Source organism: Nicotiana tabacum, chromosome 2, assembly GCF_000715075.1.
Source record: "Nicotiana tabacum cultivar K326 chromosome 2, ASM71507v2, whole genome shotgun sequence".
Taxonomy (NCBI): Eukaryota; Viridiplantae; Streptophyta; class Magnoliopsida; order Solanales; family Solanaceae; genus Nicotiana; species Nicotiana tabacum.
The window spans coordinates 126,406,320-126,425,179 of record NC_134081.1 but is presented as its reverse complement, the minus strand read 5'-3'; the positions used below and the strand labels follow the sequence as shown (position 1 = coordinate 126,425,179).

The 18,860-nt window shown below is 35.1% G+C and overlaps 3 protein-coding genes across 5 annotated transcripts; all 3 read right to left on the bottom strand.

Moving 5' to 3' along the window:
• Positions 1 to 259: 259 nt before the first annotated feature.
• LOC107771473 (protein BIG GRAIN 1-like A) lies at positions 260 to 1,563 on the bottom strand. The gene has a single exon (XM_016590836.2). The coding sequence runs from the start codon at positions 1,431 to 1,433 to the stop codon at positions 321 to 323; it is 1,113 nt and encodes a 370-aa protein (XP_016446322.1). The 5' UTR covers positions 1,434 to 1,563; the 3' UTR covers positions 260 to 320.
• Positions 1,564 to 2,283: 720 nt separating this feature from the next.
• LOC107771474 (omega-amidase, chloroplastic) lies at positions 2,284 to 8,131 on the bottom strand. The gene is made up of 10 exons (XM_016590837.2): positions 7,843 to 8,131; positions 7,328 to 7,444; positions 6,526 to 6,750; positions 6,234 to 6,327; positions 5,744 to 5,818; positions 5,193 to 5,271; positions 4,077 to 4,092; positions 3,395 to 3,475; positions 2,898 to 2,980; positions 2,284 to 2,622 (listed from the first exon to the last, which is right to left on the bottom strand). Exons 1-10 carry the CDS (start codon positions 8,083 to 8,085, stop codon positions 2,535 to 2,537), a joined length of 1,101 nt encoding a protein of 366 aa, XP_016446323.1. The 5' UTR covers positions 8,086 to 8,131; the 3' UTR covers positions 2,284 to 2,534.
• Positions 8,132 to 11,052: 2,921 nt separating this feature from the next.
• On the bottom strand, positions 11,053 to 17,612 carry LOC107778947 (protein Brevis radix-like 4). 3 transcript variants are annotated; one of them, XM_075239213.1, is made up of 7 exons: positions 17,421 to 17,612; positions 17,153 to 17,260; positions 16,853 to 17,040; positions 16,194 to 16,582; positions 12,776 to 12,911; positions 12,284 to 12,669; positions 11,053 to 11,536 (listed from the first exon to the last, which is right to left on the bottom strand). In XM_075239213.1, exons 3-7 carry the CDS (start codon positions 16,973 to 16,975, stop codon positions 11,455 to 11,457), a joined length of 1,116 nt encoding a protein of 371 aa, XP_075095314.1. In that variant the 5' UTR covers positions 16,976 to 17,040; positions 17,153 to 17,260; positions 17,421 to 17,612; the 3' UTR covers positions 11,053 to 11,454. The 3 variants fall into 3 exon arrangements, with proteins under 3 accessions (XP_075095314.1, XP_016454759.1, XP_016454761.1); XM_016599273.2 differs by having other exon boundaries at positions 17,153 to 17,612; XM_016599275.2 differs by having other exon boundaries at positions 17,221 to 17,612.
• Between the last annotated feature and the right edge of the window lie 1,248 nt (positions 17,613 to 18,860).

The following is an 18,860-nucleotide window of genomic DNA, read 5'->3' as shown; positions in this document are numbered from 1 at the left end:
AACAAGGGATAAGACGGTACTAAATTTGTATCTCAGGATAATTTTTGCTTATCCATCATACCAAATGACCCCTACGACTACTCATTCAAAACCCAATTTTAGATTTGCCTCTTGCTGTTAGTTTGTGTGCCCTTCATTACCATATCAATTAGCATTTTATGTTAGTAAAGCCATAGTTCTGAACCATAGTTGGAAAAGTAAGAAAATAAGGCAGAGTAATCTGAAATATGATACAAATTAATCTTGGAGAAAAACCTAGTACAAGAAGACAAATCACTCATTTTTAAGTGTTTACATTGATGATCTAATGAAATATTACCTCACATAACTAAACCCCTAGCAATTGCTTGATTCATTTTCAAACTAGTAGTTCCATACACAGGCAACTCATTTCTAGTTGCATGAACATGACTAATCATGCCAATATTCTCAAGTTCAAACAAATCAGAACTTGCACAACTCCTACCATCATCATCTTCTTCCTCTTCACTTTCGTAAAATCCTCTGTATTGATTCTTGTTTATGTGTTTTCCCTCGAAGTTTCTGAAGCTCCCTACTTTAGGAACATGCCAATTTCTTGGTTCCTCATTCTTGTATATACTCTTGTGTCCACAAGGTTGACAATCTTCATCAACAATTACACTAACAGGGCAAAATCTAACTGATCTTTTCGATTTACCTCTCGTCGAAGAAGGGGTACTTTTGTTTAAGCAAGAAGAACTTGAAGCCAATGAACATGTCACAGTACTACTTAAGTCATTCACAGATCTTGATTTCCTCACCGAACTCCAATCTTCCATACCTTGTTGGTTGTGGTGGTGGTGGTGGTGGTGGTTTTTCTTCATATTTCTTGAATTGAATATCGAATTCAAGAAGTTTGCTATTTTCCCACCTGGTGAAATAGGTTGTTTCACCTTTTTCAAGTCACCATAAATTTTCAAGGCTCTTGTTTTTGTTCTCATAAACCTTCCTCCTTCACATTTTGGAGTTGTCTCTGCAGACAATGTAACAACCTTTTCTGATCGAACAAGTATTTCACGAACTTGTCTTGTTGGTTTTGGCAATGTCTGAAAAAGTGCTGACTTAGAGGTAGATCTTGAAGCTGACTCAGTTTCTGAGGATGAAAACATGCTTGAGTCAGTTGATGAACTTGAATCGGAACTAAAGTGTCCTGAGCTTTGAGTATACTTGTAACTTTCCATCCATTTCTCGATCAAGATTGCTCGTCGAAGACTAGTAATTTCTTGTTCAGATTCCACAGTATTGTTCCTTTTATTCGGAACATGGTTTTCTTCTTGACGTTTTTCTTCTTCTTCTTTGGATTCATCAATGGATTGGTAAATGGCTTCGAGCAAAGAGGAAGAAAACGATGGCGTTTTTCGCCTTTGCTGAAGCCTTTCCTTTCTTATTATAGGTTTTTCCCAAGAAGACATTTTCTCTATAAAGAGTACAAAACTGAGTTTAACCAAGTGAGAAATATGAATGAAACGAACAAGCAAAATGAGAAATAAACAGAGACAAGAATATGAAAGGGAAAGGTAGGGACTTGTGGTTGATGTAACTGACTAGGAAGTAGAATGCATTTATATAAAAAGAAGGAAACTTAGCGCGCGCGCGTGCGTGTGATTCTGCCAGAATGGCTAAGTAAGTGCTGGTCAGTTTCCTTTACTGTCGTTGTCTACTTCTGGTTATTATATTAAATTTATAACCAACAAAAAGAGTACAGTAATTGATTACTCAATATTCAAATACTTCTTGTACAGAGGGTATTATTATTATTTCAGAAGCACTTGTATCTCCAAAGTGCAGGGGTGGAGTATAAATGAGCATACTTCAAATTCTACCAGCAGTATCATGAGATAGCACACGTTTTGTTTTTACAAATTCTTTAAAGGAGATTAAAGACCAATGACAAAAGAAACTTTGCGGAAAAGTATTCCGTAGTAGTAAAAATAATGTCAAAAATACCTTTGGTGGAAGTCATGTTTGACATTTTGCAGTAGTAGATTTGACAGGAGAAAAAGGGGAAGAGAGAGAGAGAGAGAGACTATCTCATGTTTCAAAACTCTAGCAGATCCATTGATCATGCAGTTGATCAAAATTCTAACTGAACCAAATAGAAAAGAACAAAAAAGACTAAAGCATGGTATCTAAGTGGGAGGGTAGAGGGGCCAGCCCGTGCTCACCTGAGTTGCAAACAATTGCGCCAACTAGGGCTGGATCAGCTAACGCACGGGGGATTTCATGATTATACAACAACAACAAAAAGAACCAGAAAAGAAATCAAAAACAAAATGGACATTTATTGCACTTATTGCAGTTTCAGCCACATCACATTTGAGTGTATCATTCCAGGCAAAATCTAAGGGGAGTGATTTAGAGGCAAGTAATGACTTCAGAAGAGAAGCCATATAATCGAGCAGAGATCATTGCAAGCACCACTATGCAACCATGCCATTTTAGCCACTCAATGGATCACTTTTGTCGATGATCAATTCAAGATTATTTCACTCCCGTGCAGTAGGGAGTGCACCTCAGTTGGCCCCCGTGGAGTGCAATCTGTCAACATCAACTAACTGGTACAAATCCCCTCGCCTTTGTTTTTGAAATGGAAGGTATATTCTGCATATTGAAATAGGAGTTTGAGTAAATAAATGGGCCAGAAGAAGATAATCAGGACTTCTAGATAAGCTCTAAGCACGAACAGTATATGCCGAAGTGGACATATTGACGCCTCCATCCAAGAAAAGGGACGGACCATTAACCATTAAAAGATCATTTAGGATGACTAATTTTGACATAAAATGCAGGGAAGCAACACACAGAAACAACTGAACATATCAAGTGTGAATACATAGTTGATCTAAAACTGATCTGTAGGAACAGGAGAAACTCACCTTCTCTGCTCAATTACTGAATAATCAATCTCTGCTATTAGTGTAGTCTCCTCATGTTCTGTTGTCACAAGCACTTCTCCAAACTGCCAGGTTGTGTGGGTTAACCAGCATAAGATATTTGGTTACACTTGAAGCCACATTTGCAAAACATGATTGTTTCTTATATAAAATTCTTTTTTCCACCATTCATCTGCTCGTTAGCAAAAGCTTTTAGAACTATTCCATTTCTTCTTGAAAAGTCACATGAGGAAAATGATAACTAAGATCTTTGAAACAAGGCTCCTCAGACGTCAAATACTCACTGTAACCAGCATAAGTTAGAGTTGAAGCCACATTTACAAAACATGATTGTTTCTTATATAAAATTCTTTTTTCCACCATTCATCTGCTCGTTAGCAAAAGCTTTTAAAACTTTTTCATTTCTTCTTGAAAAGTCACATGAGGAAAATGTTAACTAAGATCTTTGAAACAAGGCACCTCAGACGTCAAATACTCACCGGTCCAACAAGAGTGGAGTGTCCCCAAGCTACATAACTAGAACCACTGTCTCTGGCAGGTGAACAAGTTGCTACATACAACTGATAGAAATATGTGCAGAAGAAATAAGACCAGATCTTTGGAATAATAAACACAATCAGCTAACAATGAGACTCAGAGGAAAATAGTGCTCAACTCAGAAGTTTAACTTCTGTAGGGACAGAAACAAAAGTTCTACATTTGAATTGATGCTTATAAGAAGCAGAGTAATACTATCACATGAGTTGATCCTACTGTTAACTAGAAACTTAAAATTCTCAGTCAACTAGAAATGACAAGAAAGAGGAAAAAGATAAAGCATTTTCACATCAAAGAAGCACCCCGCTTCTCACACGAAAATCATAGTGTCTTCTGTTTTAGAAATTTAAGCATTACAGAAATCATCCATGAAATCCGTTATGGATTACATGGCTAAGAATTTACATGTTTCCCGCCACAGAGACTAAGAAACAGCAGATTCTTTAACATCACATAAAGCAGTGCAGTTGTTTTGGTATTGACCTCTTGAAATTTTCCAATCACAGCAGCGCATACATAAACATCAAAGAGGTTTCAAGAAACTTTGCAACTAAAACTTTCAATGACCAATCCCGCAAAAGTAATAAGATTAAAATGTGGAGCATACTGGTATCAGCAGTGTACCTGGCAATCTGCAGCCCTGCAGGTCAAGCAACATAGATGTTACTAGTTATTCTCTTTGTGTATTTAAGGTCGAATTATTCTATAGACTTCATCAAAACTTGACTACATATGTAAACGAACGAAAAGGAAGCATCAGAGTGTCTCCAAAATTCAATGCATCACGAAGGAACCAAAGCATTTAACGGATCTAGTCCCTCCATATAACTCAACGAACTTATTGTGCTCTTAAAGAGTTGACTAGTTTCCAAACTGAAACCTACAAGGACTAGTTAGCATTTTAAAAGTAAAACTTAAGGAGTGATAGAAACAACTGATCAAAAAAAAAAGTTGCAGAAACAAAAAATAAGATTGGAAGAGAAATAAAACGATACTAATAAATCCCAACATAAAGTAATATGGAGTTGGAAACAGAAAAACCATCCATCAATTTCCACAACTTAGCAGTAATAACTTAGCCTAATGCAAGACGGTTAAACCAAAAAATGAAAAAAGAAAAACTTGGCCTAATACAAGAATAATAATAGCGTTTGCTATAAATGTTTCCAAGATAAAGTCAATAGAGTAGAGCACATGGTGAACAGTAACTATCACTAACAATTTGTTGAAAGGTTCAAAGTACAATCTTAACTCACAAGATGCCCTTGTTTACTCCACTATTGGGGCAATCAAAGATAGGTTTTATAGGTTGTGATTTGTTTTCAATATCTCTGCACTAAGACATTTAACAAACAAGCTATACAGCATGTGAGATGATAACTATCCATTCTGATTTCATTTGTTAAGAATATCAGCTAGTGTTTGCACATTTAGTTGCTCCACAGAATGAAACTAAGATGAAACTCAACATTTGACAACTCCTTTTTACAATTCAAGAAGATTTCAACATCAAAAGAGAAGATCATAAAGATAGCCCGAATGCTATTTTGTGACACATAATATAAAGGAACCAAAGATAGCGCCTATGATTCTTTGCAGCAAATGATATCAAGGAACCAAAGCATCCCTAATAACACGCTAGCATATCTTCTAAGGATTCAGCCTTTATCACATGATAGACTAATGGTTAGTTACATATGTACTGATCAGAAAAATATGTAGTTCTAAGTTCGCCACTACCTTGCCCGTTGCAACAACTCCCAATGCAGTGGACCAGTGGTCATGTTAAAAGCGCCAGGATAACAGAGCAGATGAGCACCTAACATATAGGAAAAAACAGTAGTTGATAAAAATTGAGCTCATAGTGGCATGTTAAACCAGACGTAAGTAGCCCATTTACTTCCATTTGCAAAATCTTGATGAGCAGGAATGCAATTCCTATGTAACAACGAAATTGTGGTCTGGGTAATGCCCATTTTATGTAGAGACTATTATGAACCACATATTTTGCAGTGTATTTCAACTGTCTTTAACTTGTCAATGCTTACATTCCGATAAAAAAAACGTACAATCATCCAATGTCTTAGAAGTGGAGAACTAATTTGATCGGAGATCAGAAGTGAAGAACTTAACTTGGAGGTCTACAAAGTTCAGTAGAATAGGAGAAGACAGAAAGGATAGGTCTTCTGGACGAACATTACATAACAAAGCAGAATAACTTCCTTGCATAGGGAGAAGATGGGAAAGTTAAATAATGCTAGTACACAAATTGAGAAGCAGATAACTAATACCTCTTGCAGCATAGATAGCTGCCAGTTCTTGGAAGCGGATGTCGTAGCATATACCAATACCAATACGTCCAACCTCTGTGTATGAAATTCACTAGTTACTTTTGCTAGCTCTACTCAACGGTAGCAAATACTTTGGTATAAAACCACAGAAACATTACACACATTTGCATCAACTAAATTCAGGAAAAGCGAAAATGTTGGCAATATGATGTGCATCATTCCTAGTGAAGAACTGCAGCGAACAAGATATCTTCAAAAAGCGGACACCAATACAAAAGAATAAAACAACAGGTGCTGATTAATAGATTGACACTCACCATCAGACTTAGAAAAAAGTTGCAAGTTTCCTCTTATGTCAGAATACCTCATAAACTTTTTATTTGAACTAGACAAAAGGGCATAACCAACTTGTAGCTCCAAAGTTTATACCAAACTGAATAGGTTAACAATGTATACCTTAATTCGGTAGAAACTAGAAAGCTTGTCTAACCTGTGTCTACAATAGTAGGTCTCACTCCAGCTGTAAGAGTCTTTGATTCTTTGAAAGTCATCTTTCCTGGAATGTCAATGTCAAAGAGATGTATCTGCAAAATATTGCTTTCTGATTGAATTAGTTAAACCACTACGGAAGGCTCAATAATTCCAAACAAACAATTAAATAAATTTATGAGAAGTGGATACGATGAACACTTTTGGATTGCAAACGCTTGTGTCATAATCATTTTTCTTCTTAATGTGTTTTTCTTACAACTCTTGCCAAATGAGAGGGAAAATGTGCAGACCTTCCTATGTTTGGCCATAAGCTTTCCATCTGTGCCAAAGACACAACAAGTGTTATATAATTTATCACCGGTGCGTTCAGGTATAGAGCCACCAATAATTGTAATCTTTAGACTCCGAGAAATTTCAGATAACATCCTAGTTGAAGGAGACGCATCTCCACCGGCATCAATGTCCTCCGCATATACTGGAAAACTATCGTTGGAATATGCACTATTCCATATTTCCTGTCATAGTAGGAAGCAATTGTGTTAATTCAATACTTAGTTTGAAACAGGAGGAGAAGCGTAAAAAGAGATACTAATGGAGCAAACCGTTGAATGTAAACAATAGTAAGACAGCATAGGGCATTAAGCATCATGAGTTGAACAATTTCAAAGAAAGATCTTAGAACTCTCTCACTGCAATCAAATACAAAGAAATGCAGGACAGAAAATAAAGACTATCTTCATAATCATAACTGAGGAAAGCAAATTAAGAACAAGGAAATAGTTATGTGAAACATTTTGATAACGGAGAAAGATTCTATTTCTTATGCTTTCAGATTTTGTGAAACACTTAATACCATGATTTAGTTCAGAAATGAACTTAAGGCCCACTATTCGTGGAATTCTGATATCAAAAAGCCTTCAATAAACCATGTAAGTCATAGTGATGAAACTTGCCGGTAATAAAAGATAAAAATGCAGATACCCTACTGGCAACAGAATCTGTCTCTCCACGACTCCGCCTTACTCGAGTCTAGAGAGATGACCGCGTTGAGCTAGTTCAACGACTATTTTTAGAAAATAAAAAGAAACTTACAGGGAGAAGAATAAGCTGAGCACCCTTGCCTGCAGCATCTTCTATTGCCTGCTTAGCATGAGCAATGTTTCTCTCCTTGTCGCTAGTTACAGATAATTGACAAAGAGCAATCTTGAACTGATGCACGAAAAAGCAAACTATGACATCATAATGCAGCTCTAAACCGCAAATTATTGCTCAAGTTAAAAAGGCAGTCCATAAACAAGAAAAAAAGTTCAAAATTTTAAAACTTTATGAGCTTTCAAAATATCTCCCCATTTGACTGTAAACATATCGTAGTAAAAAAGATTCACAAATGTAATTATACCCGTGAAAATATTAATAATCAGTATGATCATTTTGTATTACTGAACCAATTCAAACACATAAGGTAACACCTTTGAAGACGATAAAATTGGACAAAATTTTGTAGCCTAATATATAACTGTTCAAAAAAAACCCGCATTTCGCAACTTCAACTTCAATTGAATAGATTAATATATGCAAAAGGATAATAAAAAGTGAGTGAAAGTTGCCTTGGTGACAGGAGGAGTAGGCAAGGGAAGTGCGGCAGGAACCCTAGCTTCCTCAGCCTTGAACGAAGCTTCCATTGTAGCTGAAACGAGGGAACGCGAAAACTTCGAGAAGTTTCTCTTATTGACGAAATTGCTGTGATGAATAAACGGAAATGCAGAATCTAAGCGAAATTTGAAAGAGAGAGAGGAATGGGTAGTGGGAATGAGGTTACGGTAGCAAGTTGAGATTCCAGCGGCTTTCATTTTCAGAGCTCTGTTTCTGTGCTAGCGCCTGGGTTTACTTGTACGATTTGTGAGGAAGTCCAGTTTTATTTTCTTGAGCCCCTTTTCTTTGGGAAAATGGCAATGAGATCCCTTAATTTTTCGAAAATAATATTTGGAAGCTCCATTTAACATGTAGCCACTTTTTTCAAAAAAGAAAAATTATTGGAATTAGTAGTTAGTATAGGCAAGCTTTAGACAAAATTGCTCCTAAATTTGTTTTTTAGTATTGTATAATATTGTGTTCGAACCTATTATAAAGCAAGTGAGTCTTAAATTTCGAATATTAAAAGTGAGTTTAAGTAAAGTGGGTGTAGTTGGAAAAGCATTAGCAAGATCAATATTGTTGTAAGCTTAAAGAAGTGGGTGCTAAATTTTGAATATGAATATTGAGTTTAAATCAAGTGGGTGTTATTAGAAAATGTTGAACTTATTGACGAATCAGGGTTGTTGAAAGCCTGAAGAAGTGGGTCTTGAATTTTGAATATGAAAATTAAGCTTAAATCATGCAGAGTGTTGTTGAAAGAGTTTGAAAATATTGGCAGAGATTAAGATTAGAAGTTCAAACTTTAGAAAAGTTTAGTCTGAAATTTAGCCTTGACAAACCAAATATTTCACAGTTTGGCTTGGTAATGCCAAACTTCAGGCATATATGCCGGAAGTTTAGCCTTACAAAGCCAAACTTCAAGTGCATATATCGAAAGTTTAGCATTGACAAGCAAAGCTTTAGGCGTATGTATCAGAAGTTTGGCCTTGGAAAGCCAAACTTCTGGTACATATATGAGGTAAAATTAAGAGTGACAAGTGGGACGGTCCAGGCCCGGGACCGCGGGCCAAACGGGCCAGGGCCGTTTGGCCCGATTTTAGTGGGCCTGAGCCGTTCTCGTGGGCCATTCCTATGATTTGGGCCCGCCAGGCCCGGGTCCATTTAGCCCGCCAGGGACCGGGACCGGATCGGTCCCTTAGCGGGCCAAACGGTCCCAACGGCTATTTTTTTTAAATATAGCCGTTGGCTATTTATAAAATAGCCATTTAACCCCCCAAACTTTGTTTTAATCCCAAACTTTTTATAATTACACTTTTTCCCTATTTTCAACTATAAATACCCAATCATTCTTTCATTTTTTCTTACAAAATCATCAATCTATCACAATCTCTCTCTAATTTTCTTCTATAATTGCTACTATTGTTTACTTTATTGTTACTAAGTGTATAATATATAAGCTACATTCGATATATATATATATAGCTTATATTTTTGACATGAGAGATCATATGTTTTCACTTCTTAGCTGGTATAAATATGGAATGATAGAAGATCAAGTTTTAGCTCAACTCAGATTATAGTTTCAACTAAAACTGAGTTGAGCTAAAACTTGATCTTCTATCATTCCATATTTATACCAGCTAAGAAGTACCATACTTTGGTCATTTCATGTTACTACTAAAAAGTATATATATACTAAGTGTATAGTATATAAGCTATATAAGATGTACATATAGAAAACTATTTATAGAAAACAATTCAGAATTTTTTAGATTTATTTTTTATTATTTTTAAATTAAACAATTTTCACTTCCCATTTTTCTTCTTTTAAAAAAATAAATAAATTTTACACCTTCCTTTACTTTTATTTTTTAATTTCTCACTTTCTTTACTTTTATTTTATTTAAATTTCCACTTTCTTTTACTTTTTTATTTTTTTAAAATTTTCAATTTTTTTACTTTTATTTTTAAATTTTTCACTTTCTTTTACTTTTCTTTTTTTAATTCCCACCTACCTTTAATTTTCTTTTTTTATTTTTCACTTTCTTTTAATTTTTTTAAAATTTCCACTTCTTTTTAGTTTACTTTTCTTTTTAAATTTTACACTTTCTTTTACTTTTGTTTCTTAATTCCCACCTACCTTTACTTTTATTTTTTAATTCTCTTCTTCTGGTTTTCCTCTTCTTTTTTTTATTTCCACCCTTTTGTCTCTAATGTATATTTAATTTTTTTAAAAAAATATATATATGTTGGGCCCACTTAGCCCGTTTAGCCCGCGGGCCGGGACCGTTTAGCTCGGGACCAAATGGTCCCGGTCCCGGGCCGGTCCTTACAAAAAGCCCGTTTAGCCCGTTTAATTTGGGATCGGTCCGGGACCGTTTTGACCGACCCACTTGGCCCGTTTAGGCCCGGGACCGGCCCACTTACCAGCCCTAGGTAAAATTGATAAATGACAGTTGTATGCTCGACGAGTTGATACATGGAAGTAAAGGCAAGTAAGGTATAAGTCAGCAAATAGTTGGCACCTGATACAAATATGTGACCGGGTGCTGAATAAGTTCCGAAGGCATTGAAACTGAGAATGAAGATTTGAAAAGAAGACGTCGATTGAAAAAGACAGAATTCAACTTCGATCATGTATATCGAAAATTATTTTCGAAATAGAAATAGTTAAGCTTATAAATTTCGGCTATGCCTTAAATGGGGGTCCATAAATCGGCTATTTGTGCACTTGCCCCAAACTGAAGTGAATTTGGACCATTAATATGAAAACCAAAATCGTTGCTACCTCCTCATCCTCCGCCCTCCTCCTTTCTCGTATTTTTATCTTCTTTTTTTCCATTTACTTTGGCTCTTCTTTATTTTGCTAACATATCGTTTTGTTGGTTTAGTTTGCCAAGTCAAAAGAAAGTTACATTTACGAATAGTTGGTTTTATTTAGGACCGTTAAATTTGTGTTTAATAGTCATATTTTTAATTAGATATTCAATATGTAGACTTAAAGTTGAACTAAAGTTGAATTGTCGAAATGAAAATTTGTGCCATGTTCAAGAAGCCATTGCCTATGTATTCAGCAACCAAAATATTTAAACAAAAAAAGAAGAAAAGATTTTACACATTCGTTTCCTAGAGGTATTTGCCACTTGCCACATATCTGGAACGCCGAACAAAATTAAGCTTGAACACAAAAAGATACTTTCCCCTTGTATATAAACATTTTTGCATATATATCCAACATCAAAATCTCTTCTTTTTTTCAATCAACATCAAAATTCTCAACCCTTAAAATCTTATACCCAAAAGAAAGATTTTAGTTTCTTTGCCATCCCCTTTTAACCCACCATAATATAGACGAAGGAAATAAAACAAAGAAAAAAAGAGGAAGAAAGAAAGAACATGGTGTCCAACAACCAAGATGGTTGTTCACAAAGGTAACAAAACTTAGATTCTTCTCTGTATGTTGCCTCTCTCATATATATAATGAATATACTTTGGGCGTTGCCAAAGAAATGCAACACCCAAGTAGGCAACATCTCCTTAAATTGGCAACCACAAGGGAAATTTAGCAATATTTTCAAGCATTCCTATCCCAGGTATTGTTTGTGTATCCTAGCACGATTCTCTTCCCACCATAACCTGGCATGCACTTCTCCAAATTTTTCTCGGCTGCGTTGACGTGCATAAGCTTATATCAGCCTCAATCAGAAAAATCATACATAAAGAATAAATGAAGAGAGGAAAATATATCTGCAGTAGCTTTGGGACCATGTCCTTGAGAAAATATATACAGGAAAATATGTAGTGTGGTCACACGTTCTCATTGCATATAAGTGCGTTCTCTCTTTATATTGTTTTTCTTCTTACTATAATGAGAGTCTTGGAGCAACGGTAAAATTGTCCATGTATGACTTAAAGGTCACGGGTCGAGCTGTGAAAGCCGCCACTAATGCTTACATTAGGATATGTTGTGTACATCACACCTTGGGGATGCGGCTCTTCCCCGACCCTGCGTGAACGCGGGATACTTTGTACACTGGGTTTGCCTCTCTTTTTTTTGCTTACTAACAAAAAATATAACAATGTGTAAGAAACTAAACATGTATGTGAAATACATATACACAAATTAACACTTCGTCAAGCATGCTATGATGACAACTTTAGTGAGAATGCTCTTCTAGTACTTATTATTAAAATGGACAGTAGTAGTGCAACTGCAATGAGAACATTTTGAGGCAATAATTTTGACAGTTTATGTAGAGGTCCACCTGCATAAGTAGGCCTGCCGAGTAGGCCCCGTCGCCTCTCACATCATACTTAGGTCATTTAAGAAGATGAAATATTTGTGCTATTGCAAGCAAATATGCCTGTTTTAGTTCACTAACCATCAGTATGAAGTGGTGAGATGAAGCTAACCTGAATCTGACTCGTTTGAGTTCTCTTCTGCCATTTGGTAGCGCTTGTATAGTGATGTAGACTCCAGGCTCATCTTGCTCAACCCATTCAGTTTCAAGATCACTGGCATTGCTGATAGATAGCTCTCCAGAGCGATCCACATCTCTTGATGTGCTAGTCCTAATAGAGGCATCCATAGATGATATCTCTGTCTTTGCTCCACTGATGCTTGAGAGTTTCGGAGTTGAGGCGACACCACAAGAGTCATAATTATAGCGAGAATGCGTCGAATGTTGTTCAAGAGAATCTGAAGATGAATACATTGGACGGTACAAAGTATGGGGCAGTCGTTCTTTAGTGAGCGGGGGTGTCACAGGACTGTCTTCGATGGATTCAATTTTTGAACTCTATGAAAGAATAGAAAATTGATATTCATGATAAACGGAAAAGAGTAATAAAAACGAAACAAATATTTAGCACATATAAACAACATAAAATAGGAATTATGTGTACCCCGTCTTCAGATCTTGGAGGTGTTGGCAGGGGGAAAGCTTGGCGATTCAACCTCTGGACATTATAAAGCTCCATTACCTTCTCACAATTCTCTGCCCACCACCTCTGAGCTTGGTATTTATTAAACATTTCTCGACTGTTGTAACAGAATAAACACGACATAGAAATTTGGATGCATTTATCGAGAAAATAATTTGGAACGTGCAATTAATTTGTCTTAATAACCCATATATAACCTCTTTTCCTATTATTTTCATTGAACATTTGAACTACATTATTATGAAGTGAACATATATGAGGTAGTTCCTTGTTATTACATCATTCTTACCGATAGTATTGGCACTATTGTTGTATTTTCGTATTCCTATATCTTTGTAATTACATACTGTCTCATTTGCTTCCGCTGTCCTATTACCTTGTTGATGTTATTGTTTGTTTATTGCTTCCTTAACTGCTCCTGTACCGAGGGTCTACCGGAAACAAACTCTCTACCTTCATAAGGTAGGGGTAAGATTTGCATACACACTACCCTTCCCAGACCCCATTTGAATTTCAGTGGGTTTCTTGTGGTCTTTGTTATATATGAGGTAGCTTGGCCTTTCATTTAACATGAAATTAAGTCATTGATTGCTATTTGGTTTATGCAATGCATCTCCAGAGCATCTGCTATGTTACCAGCTTAAGGTTTTAGGTATAATTTTTCTATTTTAGGTAAAAGTATGGTCATAGTAAGAAGGTAGAAATGGAGAAGTGGGAACAAAAGAAAGTAAACGAGATCAGCAATAGTTTTGGTGGTCAAAACCTAAACATATCATAGCAAGTAATTTAATTAGTAGATTATGTTATGGAGTAAGCGTCCTCTTTCATGGCCTACCACTCATACAAGCTTTTAGACAAAAAGGATTCCCTTGCATAATTTAAGGGGACCAATAACTCAAAAACTGGCTTTAATGCATGGATAAAATTAAATGCATTACCTTTGACTTTGCTTAGAGGACATCCTATCCTTCACCAACCTAGAAAATGATTAAATCTATTTCACGGGGATGGATAGTGACTCACAGGCCATTGAACAGATTATGAAGAAATACTGTTCAACAATGATTAATTGCAATCGTATTTTACATATATATTATTTATGATAATTAGGAAGGTTGATGACTCTTGTCACAAATCTTGTGATCCGCGGATTGCACTAACGTACATAGGCGTATTTAGTATTTGAACTTGATCTAATCAGCCTTTGAAGTCTAACATTGAACTTAGGGTGTTTGATACGAAGGAACATATTTTCTTGAAAAATTAATGGTTTTATTACTTATTTTCTCACATTTGGTCGGTGAATAGAAAATTTTTTCCAGAGATTATTTTTTATTGTTTGATTAGTGAGAAAAAAATATTTTTTTGAAAATTATATAATTTAGGCAAATACTATGGGTAGGGGTTGGGGTTGGGGGTGTGTAATAAGGTAAGGAAAGTTAAAAAAGAGTTTTAAAAAATGTTCTCCTTCTTATTAATAAAAAATATATTTTCTTGAAAAAAAATAAGTTCAAGAAAAAAATATTTTATTCATACCAGACACACTTATAGTACTTTTAGAATTGTGAATTCAGAATTTAATATTTGTAAAGATTTTAGTAACATGCATATTCATATCTCGTATGAAAACTAATGGGTTTGGTCTAATACGAAGCTAATAAGCTACATTTGCCACTACAAAGGTGAGGCCTACATTATTCAATGCCACCCCAAAAGTCTTGGCTCCCACTTTCTAGCATTACAACCTTAACATAGACTCAGTTGCTAGTTATTTTCCACGCCCAAAATGGCTGTCACTATTGACATTGTGATCTAGATCAGAACGAGAAAGTGATAGCTCAACAGTCTTGTTCCTCCATTAGAAGCCAAATTTCAGAATCACTCCAATTTTGGAGTGACAGAGTAAGTGTGAATGCTAATTGTTCTAGGCTATTGACAGACAAAACTTTGGCACTCAAATACTTACCAGAAGACAAAATCGAAGAACTTCGCATGATCAAGTTTGAAAATGAAAGGGAGTGGCAACTCCCGACAAAAGGACAACATTAGTAAAAGGTTTTTGCCAACATAATCAAAACAGGCCCACCAAAGGGCTGATTGATTTTATTTTTTTTTCCTTTTTAGACTTTAAAAGGAATCTTATTTTCTTTTGTCCTGTTTTTTCATGATCATGGGCATAATTACCATTAGCAGCTGCTAATTTCTCCGTATGAACAGAGGTTAAAAAAGGTGATATTTGGGTGGAGATTCAAAATTTACTTTTAGCACGCTTTCTTTTGGTAATAATCACACGTAAAACTTTTTGCATGGACTGTCTGAAACACAAATCAATTGCTTTTTGATGTCACCTTGACCATAAACTGTTGCCATTATTGACAATACTCGCATTCATTTATTAGCCACATACTGAAGTGGGAAAGAACCGTTAATTAGCGCCACTGTGACGACCCACTATTGGATGATATAATCATGGTGATTCTCAATTCGTTCTCCACTTAATTTTAGAATTAAATATTATGATAAAGATAGTTAGGTGAAATAAATAATACTCTCATTAAGTGGGCATTTGGACATAAGAATTGTTAAATTTCTGAAAAAAAGTGAAGGAAAAAAAAAGTGAAAATGGTATTTTTGAAAATTAGAGGTGTGTTTGGACATGAATATAATTTTGGGTTGTTTTTAAATTTTTCTGAGTGATTTGAAGTGAAAAATTTTGAAAAATAATTTTTTTGAAGTTTTTTAAATTTTCGAAAAATTCTGAAATTCATCTTCAAGTAAAAATTGAGAGGGTAGTGTATAATTAGACTCCACGGTGTGGGATATCACTGGGTATGTTATTGTTGTTGTCATTTTCAAGTAAAAATTGAAGATTTTATAGCCAAATACTAATTTTAAAAAAAAAAAGTAATAAAAAAATTATGGCCAAACGGCCGCTAAGTATTCCAAACAACAACCGTCGAATCACACAAGTAAAGATATGAGATGGTAATGTATACTTAGACCTGAAAAGATAAAAAGATTTTTTATCTTTGAAACTCACCACCGGGAAGGGAAAAGAAACAAAAGGGTTCGTCTCAAAAAAAAAAAAACTAAAAGGCAAATTTAGAAGTACTTCCCTAATGTGAATAAATTCCACCAAACAGTCCATCTAGATTCTAGCCTATAAGATATAGACGGCAATAAAGTTGTTGGTCCATTAAAAGAAAAAAATAAACAATGGTCCAACAAAAATAAATCGAATTAAGTACCAAGTAATGGTTCACCACTCATGAATAAATACAACAAATATAATAATAACAAAAATAAAACAATTAAGACAAATTTTCTTATAATTACTATTACTATAGTAGAGTAAAAAAAAGAATTCCGAAAAGATTACCTGAATCGAATCCGCTTGAGATCATTGCCGCCACGTGGTAACGAAACGAAAGTGATGAGCACACCCGGTTCAACTTGCGCCACCCACTCTTTCGGCTCGCTTTCTTCAACGAACACGACCGGTTCAACTCGCCGGCCACTCGCCGACGCCGACACCGGCGTAACTTCTCCGCTCGATATTCCCTTCAGCCTCGCCTCCAGCTCCTTTCTCCCGGCCGTCGAGCTCGAACTCGAACTCCCTGTTCTCTTGTAAGACCACCGGAATTTATCCAACGACGCCGAGTCCGACGACTCGTTTTGGCTTCCGTTCTTCCGCAGAGTCGTCGGCTGAGTTGTACATGGACTACACTGCTTATATGCTCCTGATGCTTTCAATGCCATGTCCTTAATCTACACCACAAATTGACAAATAAATTCTAGTCCAATTTTCGAATATGTATACACAAATGTAGAATACTCCTATATATTTACTTCACTGAAATTCCTATACAAACAATCGGCGATACAAGGTGAGCTAAATATAGGTACGAGTATTCAATTGAATTCGCTTCATCGATAAATAAGACTCTGCAAATACATTTTAGTAATTTTTTGAATCTTCTCGTATAAGTTTTTGGCTCCGCTATTAATCATAAAATGGTGAATAGATGAGAAATGTACCTGAGAAGTGAGTGTTTTAACGGCTTGTTTATTGGCCGGAGCTGAATTTGAATTGAATTTCTCAGGTTGATGATCACGCGAATCATCGCTCGGTTGTTTCGAACGAGCTATGCACGTAAGCATTTTCTCAATCTCTCGCTATATATATATATATAATCAAATTCTTCCACTTTGAGATTGAAAAGCAACTACAAATTCGAAAACAAAGGAATTAACAAATGCAATACGAAAATATGAATATTTGAATGAATTGAAGAAATTGGATTAAGACAAAGGTAAAAGAGAAGGTGGAGACTGAACTCTGAAGAAGTATTGAATAAGAGGAAGTGGGGTAATAAGGAAAAAGAAGCAGAGGGGGTAAGGCGCACTTTTAATGCCTTCCCTTAAATTGCGCCATCACAGAGATTCCTGTAGTTCATTAATTAAAGACAGCCTCAAACTACAGTCAACAAAATCATTTATTCAAAAAAAAGAAGAGAAAAAAAAAGAAAGAAAATTTTGAGTACAAATACTACACACGGATATTACAGAAGTTTTCAGAAATTAAGGGAAGAGAAAGAATGGCTACTTTGGTGAGGAAGCTAAGGAGCTTGAAATTAAGGGAAGAGAAACAATGGCTACTTTGGCTATATTTGCTTTTACTTTCTCTTTTTCTACTTCTTTTTCTTTTTCTCTTTCATTTTCTTGGGTTCCTTTATTAGGCAAATATTATATCATCATTTTGAGTTCAAAAAAGATTGTAGAACCTAGGGATCGGTGTTATCATCTGCCGGGCGAAAGTAGAAAAATACTTTCAAAGCTAAGAGATAAAAGATAAAAAGGAAAAGGCAAAATATTTATAAAAAAGGAACAAAAATATAGCCCATTATGATTTTCAAACTTACACATTAGTACATTACCTTCTTGTTGTGCAAAGATAAATTAGAACCCCTCTAGTGGTTTGTACTGTGAGTTGTGACATGTATTCATTTTCCATCCAAGAAGATCATGTAATACTTCCTAATTTTGTTTCCTTCTTCTATATATAAGACCATATTTTCTAATTGACATATATATATAAATAATACAATCGGTAGTAAGACTCTATTCACGGGCATTTTCCAACAATTCATTTGATAATCTTTTCCTGAAGGTCTTAAGAAAATATGTTTAATTGTCAAGCAACATATGAGATCAAAGTAATTCGAGCTTTGTAATATCCGGCTGCTCATACTAGAAAAAACTTACTTTTTTTGTCAACTTAAAAGGTTTTAATTTACATGCGAATTGAGAGAAGGTAGATTTAGATTTAGGGGATATTTTAGATTACTTTACTAACAAGGAGGGGTAGATTTAGACCGAACGTATAAGGAGGGTAAATATTGACTATTTGCAATGTACAAGGATAATTGGTATTAAAATTCGTAGTTAAAATCGAGTTCAAAAAATTCTTATGCGACACATGTATATCTCACACACACGTGTACATTGATATACATCTGATACACATTTGATATAAATATGATACATATGTGATATATAAATAATACACAATGTGATACACATATCATCTTATTCCATGTTCATCTTTTTCTTTAAATTTTCAATCCAAACCAACTCAAAACTCTACCCAATCATCCCAAAATAGAGATTTAAACTCCTTATGTATCTAATCTATTCCAACAACACTCACTCAAAAAAAAGCAAAAATTTTGAATTTTTTTTTTGCTACAAATAGCTAATTGACTAATATTAATAATATTTTGTGAATTGACTAATTTTTGCACTATCTTACTTATGAACTGAACTGACAAAATTGGTAATTTTCCTTGAAATTTGGAATTGGATGAGTATCTAATGGTGGGCTTTCTACTACCAGATATGGGCCAAGCCTGAGGGACTCGAATACATTGAGCCACGCGATCTTCATCATTGATATTATCCTAGAAATGGCGTTGGGCTTTTTAATATGGTATTTAATTTTTATCCAGTATTTTTAATGCTGAGCAAAAATAGCCATTACTCTATT

Excerpts from the sequence above, each read along its gene's own strand:
- LOC107771473 (XM_016590836.2), bottom strand. The coding sequence starts at position 1,433 with ATGTCTTCTTGGGAAAAACCTATAATAAGAAAGGAAAGGCTTCAGCAA.
- LOC107778947 (XM_016599273.2), bottom strand. The coding sequence starts at position 16,975 with ATGCTTACGTGCATAGCTCGTTCGAAACAACCGAGCGATGATTCGCGT. Across the intron at positions 12,912-16,193 it reads CTCAAGCGGATTCGATTCAG|TCGAGAAATGTTTAATAAAT; the intron begins GTAATCTTTTCG and ends CTGTTACAACAG. Across the intron at positions 11,537-12,283 it reads CTCAAACGAGTCAGATTCAG|CCGAGAAAAATTTGGAGAAG; the intron begins GTTAGCTTCATC and ends ACGTCAACGCAG.
- LOC107771474 (XM_016590837.2), bottom strand. The coding sequence starts at position 8,085 with ATGAAAGCCGCTGGAATCTCAACTTGCTACCGTAACCTCATTCCCACT. Across the intron at positions 6,328-6,525 it reads TTATGGCCAAACATAGGAAG|ATACATCTCTTTGACATTGA; the intron begins GTCTGCACATTT and ends AATATTTTGCAG. Across the intron at positions 5,819-6,233 it reads ACCTACTATTGTAGACACAG|AGGTTGGACGTATTGGTATT; the intron begins GTTAGACAAGCT and ends TTTCATACACAG.